Below are 13,557 nucleotides of genomic sequence, written 5' to 3'. Positions count from 1 at the left end.
GGCCCTCCGTCTATCTTTGTCGACCGTAGAATGCATTATATATTGTCGGCAGAAAGCGCTCGCGCATTTTTTCGCATCCGACAGCACTTTGTCGCCAAAGGCGATGGAAACTTTGTCTTTGTGCTTAGTCGGATTCGATAGGGACTTTACGGTGGACCAAAGTTTACCCACACCGGTAGAGAGGTTACAACCTCTTAGGTGCTCCTCCCATTTCGCCCGCTTGTGTTCATCCACAAGCAATCTGATGCGTTGGTTTATATCCCTTATTTGGGGGTCGCCTGGATCAAGCTGCCTTATAAGGTCACGTTCTCTCGCTAAGTTTGCGGCCTCCGCCGGGAAGTGGGCCGGATTTCGGGAATTCTCCCGGCGGGGATGAAACGTGCCGAGGCGGATTCAATGACCTTGCGGAAGGCACGCTCCCCTTAGCGGGCATCAGTCGGGATAGGGAGGGCAGCAAAGAGGTTGTCTGTAAAAGATTTATATTCTTCCCACTTTCCTTTTTTAAAGTTTATGAAAGTGTGTTTTTCGGTGACGGTGAAGTCGGCGGTACGCTCGAGCGAAACAAGTATAGGCAGGTGGTCGGATGCCAATGATACCATCGGCTTCCAGTTGACGCAGTTTACGAGTTCTGCGCTCACGATTGAGATATCTGGCGAACTGTGACAGCTTCCTACCATACGTGTGGGGGCGTCTCCGTTTATTGTGCAGAACGTCGTTTCTTCTATTTGATCCGCCAACATCTCACCCCTACTGTCCGCCCGCAAATTTGAATGCCATAGATCATGGTGGGCATTGAAGTCGCCTAAAATAATGCGATTGTTTCCAGTGAGTAAGGCTCTGATATTAGGGCGGTATCCACTGGGGCAACATGTGGCAGGGGGGATGTAGATGTTGATGATTTCTAGGTTTGCATCGCCTGACCGGACAGATAGGCCTTGACGTTCTAAGACATTGTCCCTGCGGTCGATGCCAGGATCAAATATGTGATATTGCACAGAGTGGTGTATTATAAACGCGAGGCCGCCTCCATTTCCGCTCTCGCGATCTTTTCCGTGGACATTATACCCATAGCAGGTCTGCAATGCAGATCGTGCTGTGAGTTTAGTCTCTTGAATCGCAGCAATGCGGATGTTGTGCCGCTTCATGAAATTGACTATCTCCGTAATCTTCCCAGTTAGTCCATTACAGTTTAACTGCAGAATTCTGAAGTGCATGGGGGGAGACGTCGCCACTCTGGGGGTAAGTGACGGGTGACTACGCCTGGGTTGAGGAAGGCCAGGACGCAATTGCTGTTGTGGCCCTGGTACTGGGCGTCCTTGGGCAAGCATTGGGGTACCCGGATGATTTGGGTTTGCGACCTGGCAACATGGCGCGATGAAACCCGTCGGGAGGTTGCCGTCGCGGAGACCAGAACATCTAGGAAAGTGGCACCACCCAAGGCAGGAGCTGCATTGGGCGGATGTCGCAAACATATATATTCTGTGCTGGCAAACGGTGCAACCGGAGGTAGGGACTAAGAGTCTGTTTCCCTGACCTACACGATTGCTGCCGGAAAAGAGGGGGGGGGGGAAGACGGGGGCAGGGGCTGTTGCTCAGCATTGCTTCCGACTCTGCTACGAAGATTGTAGTTATGAGTGGTAGCAGCTGTTTGAGTTGTTGGCGCCGTGGGGCGCGAGCAGCAGCGGGTACTTGTTGTGGCTTGCTGAGCAGCGGGGCTGCTGGAAGGTAGTGGACTACGGGACGCCCTTGGGCGTGAACAGCAAGGAGCCACAAAAGATTTATAAAAGTTACGTGGACGTCGGGTTTTGGGGTCAAGCCCAGAACAACCTGTCCGATGCAACCATCCCTTACACGAGACACACTGAACAGAGTATGACCGTCCTAAAAAGATTCTTTTCCGGCAGATGCAGCAAAACCATTTCTCAGGACCGGGGTCAGGAGACGGACCCGGATTGGATTCGATACCTTCCCGGAGCAAGAGAATATGGAGCAGTCCTGCTGCAAGGAGCTGCTGGGAGGATGACAATTTGTGGGAGGGACGCAACAAATTAAATGGGGTTACACTGAAATGACAGTCCTTGGTCGGGAAAAATCCCGAGTCGCTCCGGTACATAGAACCGACTGCCTTGGGAAGCGCAACAAAACAGATCTTTTATATTAGTGCTACCAGCTCTCATTAAGTTGATCCATATCATTCCAATGAGATTTGATGGTGAGCCAGAGCTCGATAACTCAATGGAACGCTCCTTAAGGCAGACTTTGGGATGAAACGATACTAGAAAATGCAATTAGGTATTCGCACTTTTGACCTGATACCAAAAATTTTGTAGTCGACACTTTTGCATCGAGTAGTCAGTACCACAAATCACAGACATAAGATTGTGCATTGCGCATGTAAACAAAAGATCAGCTGTTTTTTATGACGTAGAAATAGCTAGTTTTCATTTAGCCGCGCTTTGATATACTTGTATTTGGCGTTATTTGTGAGAGTTTTAATTAAATAAATCTATTAATAATGCTTTGTTCTGTTTGTTCATACATCATTGTTACATACTAAATATTACATATGCAATGAAAATGCGGACAAAAAAAAAAAACAACAACAAGCAAAAACTTATTGCGCTCATTTGTATTCGGGGATGCTCGAAATTGTGAATCTAAGTGCAACATTCTATGTTAATGATAATTTTGTTTTTGTTGTTATATCGGCCTACTGATTTTAAGATCGCGGGTTCGAATCGAGCTCAAGACCTAACAATAATTTTTTATCATTATTATTGTTATGATAAATTTTTTCTTAATTGAAAAAATTTTTAAATTAGAATAGAAGAAAGAAAAAATTTAGACAACTGCCAAAGCTCGTTGTATAGATCCATTTCGGGAACTGCTAAATTCCTTCATCGGCAACGTTTAGGCGCCGCTGCTATAACCGCTGTGATGGCTGCATGGTTATAGCAGCGGCGCCTAAACGTTGCCGATGAAGGAATTTAGCAGTTCCCGAAATGGATCTATACAACGAGCTTTGGCAGTTGTCTAAATTTTTTCTTTCTTCTATTCTAATTTAAAAATTTTTTCAATTAAGAAAAAATTTATCATAACAATAATAATGATAAAAAATTATTGTTAGGTCTTGAGCTCGATTCGAACCCGCGATAATTTTGTTGTGATTTGATGATTATTAATTGGTACATGTTATAATGATGACTATTAGAAAGCTGCTGCCTACACCCACACACATTAAATATGTATGTTTTTCACTATACGTTTAATTTAATATTTATTGTGCTGCGCTAGCAATTGCATATCCGTTAAATATTTGATAATGTGCACTTTTGTTTCAGCCTTTTGTCGTACGCCCAAGGTATTTAGCATATCCCTTACCACCATACCAAATGATTGATCCTCGGCGCTTACCGCTTGTGTCATCGAATTTTGGAATATCTTAATGTATTTAACATATTGTTATCGTGATTATCCTCATCGATACGTTCACGCTTGAGCGGCGGCTCATAAAAGTATGGCTTTTGTTTTTTAGCCGTTGCGGCCAATTGTGTGTCGCCTGTAACTATAATTACTAAACGTGAACTTATATTTATGGTATGATATTTAACAATAATTAAATAATAAAAACAAAGCACACTTCTTTTTAAACTGTTAGCAAATTATAGAGCAAAATGAGTACCAAATTCAAGAATTCATGAGCTTAACACCGGCTTATAATAATTGAGTTTCAATTATTATGTTTTCTAAGAGAAACTGAAAAGAAAGAAACATTTACTGGCATATTGCGATGGACCCATTTCGAAAACCTACGCTCCCGGTGAAACCTTTGATAACATTACAAAATTGCCTGATGTTGATTACGTTGGCGGTTTTCAAAATGGGTCCATCGCAATATGCCAGTAAATGTTTCTTTCTTTTCAGTTTCTCTTAGAAAACTTAATAATTGAAATTCAATTATTATAAGCCGGTGTTAAGCTCATGAATTCTTAAATATGAGTACCAAATTCTTTTCTCAAATGTTGTTGTTGTAGCAGTGCTTCGCCCCACCTAATAGTTGCGACCGATCACAAATTGTCATAAATAGCCTCCAACGGGAGTCAAAGCAAACTTGCTGTTTCAACAGGGGTGGACCATAATGAAAGGGGTGTTAGAGGCTTTGGTTCCACATTACAATTAAAGAGATGGTTGGTGTCATGTGGGGACACATTGCAAGCGGGGCATACATTTTTTTTGTCGGGGTTGATTCTGGATAGGTAAGAGTTTAACCTGTTACAGTATCCAGAACGAAGTCAGCTAGAGTGCCTCCCGTTCAGTAATTTAAGGTCGAGCTTAAGGTTCGAAGGGAAAGTTTTGGTAAAACTCTCCTAACATTCAGGGAGGGAAACACAGGATGAAGTTAACAGCATAAGATCAAAAGTCGTAGAACTGTTATGGAATTTTTTTTTTTTATTTCTATAGCAACACAACATAAATTTGAATGCAGGTTTAAAATCATGAAGTATTTTGTTCTACTAGTGGTTCTATCATACCTCATTTAACGTAAACTGGGAATCAAAAGTCCTCACGGAAGGACGTGTTTGGATGATCCAGCTTGAAATCGATCCCGAGATAGTCGGGCTAGTATCTTAAAGGTAATATTTTGTTGAACGTACCGAATTTATATATATTCGACAAAGGATTAACAACACAGACCCCGGCGGGTTAGGGGGTCCGAATATACCCGCGGTGGGTATGCCTGTCGTAAGAGGCGACTAAAATAACAGATTCAAGGGGTTGTGTAGCGCAACCCTTTCAGGTTACCAGCGCATAATATAGCTTCTACAAACCCAATTGTCAACCCCACCTATCAGTGGCGAATCCTGTTTCATTAATAGCCGAGGCTCTGGCCACCCCAAAATCCTCATGGATCTAGGGGGTGAGAGGGCGGTATGGCCAAGAAGGTTGTATGTGGTCATAACAAATCGTTCCCGAAATGGTCGGGCTTGGTATCGGAACGTACCAGATCTGCATTGCATCCGGCAAAGGGCCATCAACATCGATAACACGCCCAAGGCCTTAGGGAGTGTCCTTATCGCTACAACAACAACAACAACATTAACAACACTGGGATTGAAAGAGTTGTTTATAAAGGGTCGCACATTTGACCTACTACCACAGCAAGGACAAGGAAATATCTGTTTACATATTGCCGAATCTGATCGCAATGCTCATGACAATGCCCCTTTTCAAAACCACGCTCAAATCCATGTATATATGCATTAACTTTTAAGTACTATGTAGTTTCACTTACGGCATTTGCTGCAAAGAAACTTCAGTTGGTTATGACGCCTCAAGTGCACATGATAAAATGATTTTAGTAAAGCGCGTCCACAGAGATTACACTCCATATACTTATCCTTTTGGTGAACTTGCCGTCTTTGTAAACGTAAAGCATTTTTCGTAACAAATCTATTTTCAGAAATATCACGGGAAATTTAGATTTTTATCTCCTAAAAAATGGAACAATTTAACAAAACTTTTGGTATATAGCGTAGAACTCCGTAAATACCTACCATGATTTAATTCATAGTGATGTAACAAGTCACTCTGAAATTCGAATATAGATGTACAAAACTCGCATTTAAAATCAAAACAAGTTTTACGTGTACCACCAATACTTGGATCATCTGGTAAATTATCATCATAGTCAACAACTCCTTTTGTCAGCCCATTCTCATCATTTGAAATACTATCCTCTTGCTCAATACAAACGATGCCGCCTACACTTTCACTAAGGTGTGACTGCTTTGGCTAGTATATTGGCCGGTTTTATGTGGGTTGAGGCTTTGTACCACTAATTTAGTTAGCTTTTCGTTTGCGATTTCTAAATCATAATTATCGGTATCACTTATGTCAACGGGATCATCAACAATGTTTGCATTTGATTCTTCGTATTCGAACTCCTTAAATTATATTTAGTTACATTTCCATTTTAATATACATATCCCTATATTTACCTTGCTAATTAACTTCACTTCTGCGTCCTCGTTCCCGTCCTCTTTTACGGCTATCGAACATCCTGAATCTTTAAAATAGTCTTGATGAATTTGCGTATGCATATTTTCTGATTCCGCGTTTAGCTCCTCCGCTGCGGTATCAAGTTGTGCGATTTTATAATTTCCCATTAATATTTGATTATTCAATTGAGCTCGGTTTATGAATTGATGTGATTGCTTTAGATCTTGACAATAGCGACCACACAAAAAGTGACATGGAAATCATCAGGTTTAATTTGTAATTGTGCATATTTATTGAAAGCCTATAACATAGTGGAAGTAACATCACTTTGAGAAAGTGTAAATGACTCCATGAGATCTATATAGTCATTAAGTTCGTCCTGACTAGCAACGGATAGACACGAGCGAAAGCAGCGCATATATTCCAATGAAACTTCCGTTCTTTGTGAGGAATCCATATTTGATTTAAAAGCAAAGATATTTTCACTTCATTTTACTGATGAAAAAAGATTTATCTCTTGCCCAGCCAGCCCCTTGCCAAAAATCACACACACAAGATTGCGCACAAGCGTTTCATGTGGCGGTGGATCTAAGTGAATTATATCATTTACACCAAGTGCTTTAGCACAGCATTCCCAAGATTTATGAGCCGTATCCCTGGTACCATATTATTTTCTGATTCTTGTTTGTAAGCCCAAGCGGTATAGAGGCGAAAACATTTGCCTGGCGCAGTGTGTCCAGCACGTCCTGCACGCGGATGCTTTAGAAATCGGTACAACCATTAATGATTCCATACCAGTACGAGAATTTAAATTATTTTGCTTGGAAAAACCAGGATCTATCACACATATATAATGTTGTCAATTGTGAGCGAAGTTTCGGCGATATTTGTTTAGATATGTTAAATTATAGTTGACCGCTAAGAACGATACATTTCTCGGATACATTTACGGTTAAAAACATTTTAGATAAAAAGTTTATTAAAATAGAATAAATTCACACAAAAACATGCTCTTTTATTTTGCAATAAAAACAGCATATCAGCTGTTCGCTCAAGTCAAATGTGACGTAGATGCGCAGAACGAGGCAATTTTGAACTCGCCAATGCGCAATATGGGTAGGTTATTTGTGGTCAGTACTTTTGCAACACAAATCACACAAAAAGATTGCGCCTTGCGCATGTAAACATTAGATCGGCTGTTTTTTATGACGCATGAATTGACTCTTCCTTTAGCTCCTTTCTTTATTCGCTCAAGAGTCAACTATGTCATATGTGCGCAGAACGATGCAATTTTGAACTCCTGAATGCGCAATCTGGGTAGTTTATTTGTGCTTTTGCATCGACTAATCAGGTATCGAAGAAAAGGAGTTGTATCGACAAACACTCGATACGCTCGTATTTTATTTGATTATTAATTACTATATTGGAAATCACAAATCACATACAGAAGATTGCACATTCGTTCAAAATTGCTTCGTTCTGCGCATCTACGTCACACTTGACTGCTTGAGCGAATGAAAGAAAGAGAAAAAAACAAGAGCTAAAAGAAAATGACGTAAAAATTGCCCATAAAAAACAGCTGATCGTTTGTTTACATGAGCAAAGCGCAATCTTGTGTGGTGATTTGTGATTGGAAATGTTGGCGGCCGCCGTGGTGCGACATTAGAATTAGAAGAAAATTTGTCTAAGCGGGGTCGCCCCTCGGCAGTGCTTGGCAAGCACTCCGAGTGTATCTCTGCCATGAAAAGCTCTCAGTGAAAACTCGTCTGCCTTGCAGATGCCGTTCGAAGTTGGCATAAAACAAGTAGGTAGGTAGGGAGGGGCATGGCGGTATTCCGCCGGGCCCGGGGTTTCTCAGGGGCCCGCGATTTAGAGGTACTAAGACATTTTTTTTTAATTCAATAGAGCCTTTAGTTGTTCCATGTGCAAATTTTAAGCCGAATATCAAAAGCAACAAATATTGATAATGATTTTTTGCCTGGGCCTTCGAACAGGGAGACAATAAAAACATGAAATGTATGTTTACATGAATCCCAAATCGTCAAGTTTTCATGGTGACACTGATGAAGGTTCATCTTCAAAAAGTCTTCCAACAATACCACCAACTTTGTATCAGAGTCCAGATTATTTAAACGACTTTGATATCGGTACCGTGAAAAATGAGTTTTCCGATCTGAAGAAGTCAACGAAATAATTCGTCGAGGTCATCAAAAGTGTCCTGTTATTTTTCCACTTGATTGTCATGACGAGGCATTTCCTACCTCGTTATTAAACAAAATCTTTTCAAATGGAGAGAAAATGCAGCGTGACTAGTTCTGTGGAGTGCCAGAAGCAATGCTTTTTATTGCCTACCATGTCGTCTGTTAAGCACCAATACTTTAAATCGACCTAAAATTTGTTGTCCTGGAGGATATTCGAAATTCCAGGTATGGAAGAAGCTATACGATAAACTGCCATCACACGAAAATACTCAAGATCACATTAAATGTTATATTCACAATTGATACACTTATCAATGAACAGCTAATCACTGAAACTCAAAAGTGAAAGAAATTTTATATAGAATTTGGACACTATTTAATTTTTGTGTGAAAGAGGCCAAGTATATATTGTGACGAATATTAGCAACACTAAGGGATACTATCATTTCTAAGCCGATACTAAGCAGTGACTTGTATGCACATCAACAAATCAATCATTATGTCTACATATATGTCCATAAAAGCAGCGGAGAGAAGCGCACAAACAGATGCATATATCTGAGATACTCCCAGGAGTAGGCAATCATCGGTGGAACAATCATTATGTCTACACATATGTACGTACACGCAGCGGAGAGAAGCGCATAAACACATACATATATCTTATCTGAGATGCTCATTTGTGCAAGTATCACTCACATATACACGCGCATATGAGAAACGTGCATCTGTAGCTATAGCTGGTAAACAAAGAGTAAATTCTAGAAACGCCTAGAAATATTCAAACGAGGAAATCGAAGAGTATAAAAGAGCGCCAGCTGAGGCATGGCAATCAGTTTGATTTAAGCACGCTATCTGTTGAGAAGTAGAAGTGTTATTGTGAAAACAGTTTAGTGATTGACTACGTTCATTTTGCGGTAACTCAATTTCAATTCGAAAGCAAATAAATTTTTCAATTCAAGAAGGGTTTTTGGCTTTCGTGAATTGTAACCAAAAAACTGGTAAGAAAATCGCTGATCTAATTTGCCATACTTGATTGAAGATTGTCGTGCACAAGGGTACGATAACGCCGCCAATATGAAAGGAGCTTACAACGGAGCATTACGTCACATTCTCGACAAAAACTCAAATGCTGATTACTCGCCTTGTGCAACCGACAGTCTCAATTTATGTTGTTGATGCTGCAGAATGTTGTACGGCTGCAATTACTTTCTTCGGAGTTGTACAAAAATGTTTTACTATTTTCAGCAGCAGTTCACAACGATGGGACGTCCTCAAAAAAAATGTACCTCATAGTCTTTCAGACAAAAGCCAAATTTGACTGAGCAAGCATACGGAGATGTAATCGGCATTCTCAAGTACATCAACAAGTTCGAATATATCTGTGATCGTTGATTCGGTAATCACTGGCATTACTGAACGATTTGCAGCTATGAAAAATTTGAGCGAGACGTTTTCCTTTTTGTGGCAATTTGAAGATATAGATGAAACTTCGGTTCGGGCGAGCGCAGCAAAATTTGTCGAAAAATACAAGTCGGACATTTCTCAAAAGCTTAGAATGCCAAATAATTCACTTAAAACACATTTACGAAGCAAATTTTCATAAAATCTGTCACCACTGGAATTGCTAAATGCCATTTATGTTCAAAATCTGTATACAATTTTCCCCAACATTTGTGTTGCTTTATGTATCTTTTGCACTATACCTGTTACTGTAGCTAGTGCAGAACGAATATTAGCAAAACTAAGAGGTGCTGCTATCTCTAGGCCGATGCTAAGCAGTGACGTGAATTCACATCAATAATTCAAACATTATGTATCTACATAAACGAAACAATAATTGCGTCTACATATATGTACCATGTACGTATACGAGCAGCGGAGAGTCAATGCACAAACACATGCATATATCTGAGATACTCCTGAAAGTATGCAATGAGAGAAGCTATAAAATTGTGCAATTGTAGTTACAGCTGAGAAGTTTGAGAGCTGATGTCAACTAGTAGAATCTGGAAGCGCCTAGAAGATGCGAACGTTGAAATCAGAGAATATAAAAGGCAGCAAATGTAGAGGCGCTGGAATTCAGTTTGATTTGAGCTATCAAGCAGTTTCGATTAAGACGCTATCTAGCGAGCCATAGCAGTATTATTTTGAAAGTCAGTTTCATTTAAGCTATCAGTTTGGTTATTAAGCCAGTTAGTTGCAAAGTATAAGTGTTATTGTGAATTACTTTAATAAAGACCATTTTTCCATTATTCAATATTGGAGTAATTTATTCAACAGTTTAGTGATACGAACTTAGCAAAAAGGCAAATAAGAGGATTTGCAAGTAAATTCGTTACAATTGGTGTCAGAAGAGGAATTGTTGAATAAATTCCAGAGGACAACAAGGACATGGCAAAGTTCAGTGAATTGAAGATCCAGCAACTGAAGAAGGAGTTGGAGAGCCGTGGATTGAATACAACCGGCAATAAACTCGAACTTCAGGCAAGACTACGAGAGGCAATGGAAGCAGAAGGAATTGATGTGGACGAGTATGTCTTTTGTCCTGATGGGAACGAGACAACAACAAAAATTGAAGAGAAAAATGAAACATCGCAGACAGTTACGAGCACAGACTTGAACATGATTTTAGCTGCAATATCTGCTCAAACATCGACAGTGGCATTTCAACTAGAATCCCAGGAGAACCGTATAACATCCAAGATGGAAGAACAGAAGACATATATGGCATCCAAGATGGAATCACAGGAGACACGTATTGCAGAAATGTTATCTGAAATAACATCGAAGATTGAAGCACAAGAAACGCGTATATCTGAAATGTCGTCGCAAATGTCATCTCAGCTGGAATCACAGGAGAACCGTATAACATCTAAGATTGAAGCACAAGAGGCACGGATATCCGAAATGTCGGCGCAAATTTCAGCACAGATATCATCGCAGATCTCTGCTCAACTGGAAGAGCAATAAGGACGTATTTCCTCGAAGTTGGAGGCGCAAGATACAAAAATTTTACAGTTTGAAGAAAAAATTTAGGCCGAGGTGAATGCTTTAAGAGGACGTATCGAGCAGTTGCAACTAAATCGCCCAGCAGTTTCAACGAGTAATCCAAAGGTAAAAACACCATCCTTTGACGGTTCTGTTCCTTTCCAGGTCTTTAAGCTTCAGTTTGAGAAGACCGCAGCAGTGAACAACTGGAATGCTGAAGATAAAGTCGCTGCACTGTTCATGGCGTTGAAAGGGCCTGCAGCTGAGATTTTACAAACCATTCCAGAGGGCGAACGGAACTATTATGAAGCATTGATGGGCGCTCTAGAGAGACGATAGGGAATTGAGCATAGGAGACAGATATACCAAATGGAGTTGCTGAACCGCTTCCAGAGGCCTGGTGAAACATTGCAAGAGTTTGCGTCGGATATTGAAAGGCTAGCACATTTAGCGAATGCGGACGCACCCGTGGAATACACTGAAAGGGTAAAGATTCAGAGCTTTATAAATGGCATACGGGACGCCGAAATAAAGCGAGCTACATACGCAAACCCAAAGTCAACATTCGCTGAAACGGTGTCACAAGCTCTGATTCAGGAAACAGCGTCGCTTCTGTGTAAGCCAGTTTTCAAAGCACGCCGTGTGGAAGTAGAAAGGCCAGAGTGGGTAGACGCAATATTGGAGGCGCTGAAAGGATCGCAAAAGCGGAGTGAAAAAGTTATCAAATGCTTCAAATGCGGGAAGTCCGGTCACATTGCACGTCATTGCGATCTTGGTCCTAATAGTTCCAACAATGTGGGTGGCCGTAAACGCAAAGCTGGAGGAGATGAGCAAGAGCGAGTAAGAGGTAGAGATCGAGAGCTAGATCCAGCTATTGAATGCCCTGTGATATCTGTGTTGCAAATTGTAGAAAATCGAGCAGTCTTACCGTCAGAGGGAATGTGGAAGGTAAAGAACATGTACTGACTGTAGATACGGGCGCATCTCATTCCTTGATTCGATCTGATTTGGTCTACAGGAGAGTAAAGTCATTACCTGAAGCGAGGTTTCGTACGGTCACTGGCCAGTATAACCAAGTCCGGGGAGAAGTGATCTGTGAAGTCTTAATTGGGAAAGTCATGGTTTTACACAAATTCATTGTGGCGGAGATCGTTGATGAAGTCATATTGGGAGTGAACTTCTTGGTTGACCATGACATCAAGATCGATATGCAGAAAAGGGTGATGCGTTATAAGAATCAGGATATACCACTTAACTTCAAGTTGGAGAAAGGGTTCACTAGTAACCGAGTAATGGTGGAGAAGACTCGAAAAAGGCCATGAAAGTCAAAAGAAAAGGTTGATGGATCGAATGGGCCAAATAAAGCGAAATCAAAAGTACCTGCGATAAAAAGACCGGCATTGACAAACCCTAATGGACGCACTAAAACGACTGAAAGAATTTTTCAGAGAGAATAAAGGGCGCACTACTGTTGTGAAACGTCCAGACGATAATGATGATGCAAAGTCAATCCGTCAAGTGCAAGCTCTGCGAAGAAGTTCATTGGCCAAACAACAGAGTGCGAGGGAAAGATCAAGAATAATGAGTAGTAAGATGAAACGCAGGTACAATGAGAACAAAAATTCGGAAGGTTTCTTGGAAGGAGATTTGGTACTGTTATACAACTCTCACCGGCGGAAAGGTGTTCCATCCAAGATTCGGTGCAGTTGGGAAGGCCCGTACAAAGTTGTGAAGAAGATCAGTGATACCATCTACCGCATACAAACCACTGGGAAACCACGGAGTAGAAGAGTGGTACATCTGGAGATGCTAGCGGCGTTTAGATTGGGAGATTTGTCTGATCGGGACGATCAGACTTAGGTGGAGGGCAGTGTTACGAATATTAGCAAAACTAAGGGGTGCTGCTATCTCTAGGCCGATGCTAAGCAGTGACGTGAATTCACATCAATAATTCAATCACTATGTATCTACATAAACGAAACAATAATTGCGTCTACATATATGTACCATGTACGTATACGAGCAGCGGAGAGTCAATGCACAAACACAAGCATATATCTGAGATACTCCTGAAAGTATGCAATGAGAGAAGCTATAAAATCGTGCAATTGTAGTTTCAGCTGAGAAGTTTGAGAGCTGATGGCAACTAGTAGATTCTGGAAGCGCCTAGAAAATGCGAACGTTGAAATCAGAGAATATAAAAGGCAGCAAATGTAGAGGCGCTGGAATTCAGTTTGATTTGAGCTATCAAGCAGTTTCGATTAAGACGCTATCTAGCGAGCCATAGCAGTATTATTTTGAAAGTCAGTTTCATTTAAGCTATCAGTTTGGTTATTAAGCCAGTTAGTTGCAAAGTATAAGTGTT

The 13,557-nt window shown here is 40.9% G+C and overlaps 2 protein-coding genes across 15 annotated transcripts in view; one reads left to right on the top strand and one right to left on the bottom strand.

Moving 5' to 3' along the window:
• LOC137244546 (uncharacterized) overlaps positions 1-13,557 on the bottom strand; it is an 85,915-nt gene that overhangs the window by 11,582 nt on the left and 60,776 nt on the right. For 12 of the 14 annotated variants that reach the window (XM_067773658.1, XM_067773675.1, XM_067773667.1 and 9 more), the window contains exons 3-5: positions 6,000-6,301; positions 5,556-5,945; positions 5,294-5,492 (exon numbers count right to left, since the gene is read on the bottom strand). Coding sequence is in view for 2 of the 14 variants with exons in the window: in XM_067773673.1 (XP_067629774.1) it covers positions 5,294-5,390 (97 nt within the window). In the remaining 12 variants the exon portion in view is untranslated. Of the gene's footprint in view, positions 1-5,293; positions 5,493-5,555; positions 5,946-5,999; positions 11,673-13,557 lie in introns of those variants that run through there. The other 2 variants (XM_067773661.1, XM_067773674.1) reach the window with 2 other exon arrangements.
• The window catches only part of LOC137244548 (uncharacterized), a 62,925-nt gene that overhangs the window by 17,261 nt on the left and 32,107 nt on the right, over positions 1-13,557 (top strand). The window lies entirely within an intron of this gene.

This window comes from Eurosta solidaginis, chromosome 3 (genome assembly GCF_040869045.1).
Source record: "Eurosta solidaginis isolate ZX-2024a chromosome 3, ASM4086904v1, whole genome shotgun sequence".
Lineage (NCBI taxonomy): Eukaryota > Metazoa > Arthropoda > Insecta > Diptera > Tephritidae > Eurosta > Eurosta solidaginis.
This window is presented reverse-complemented; position numbering and strand designations above follow the sequence as displayed.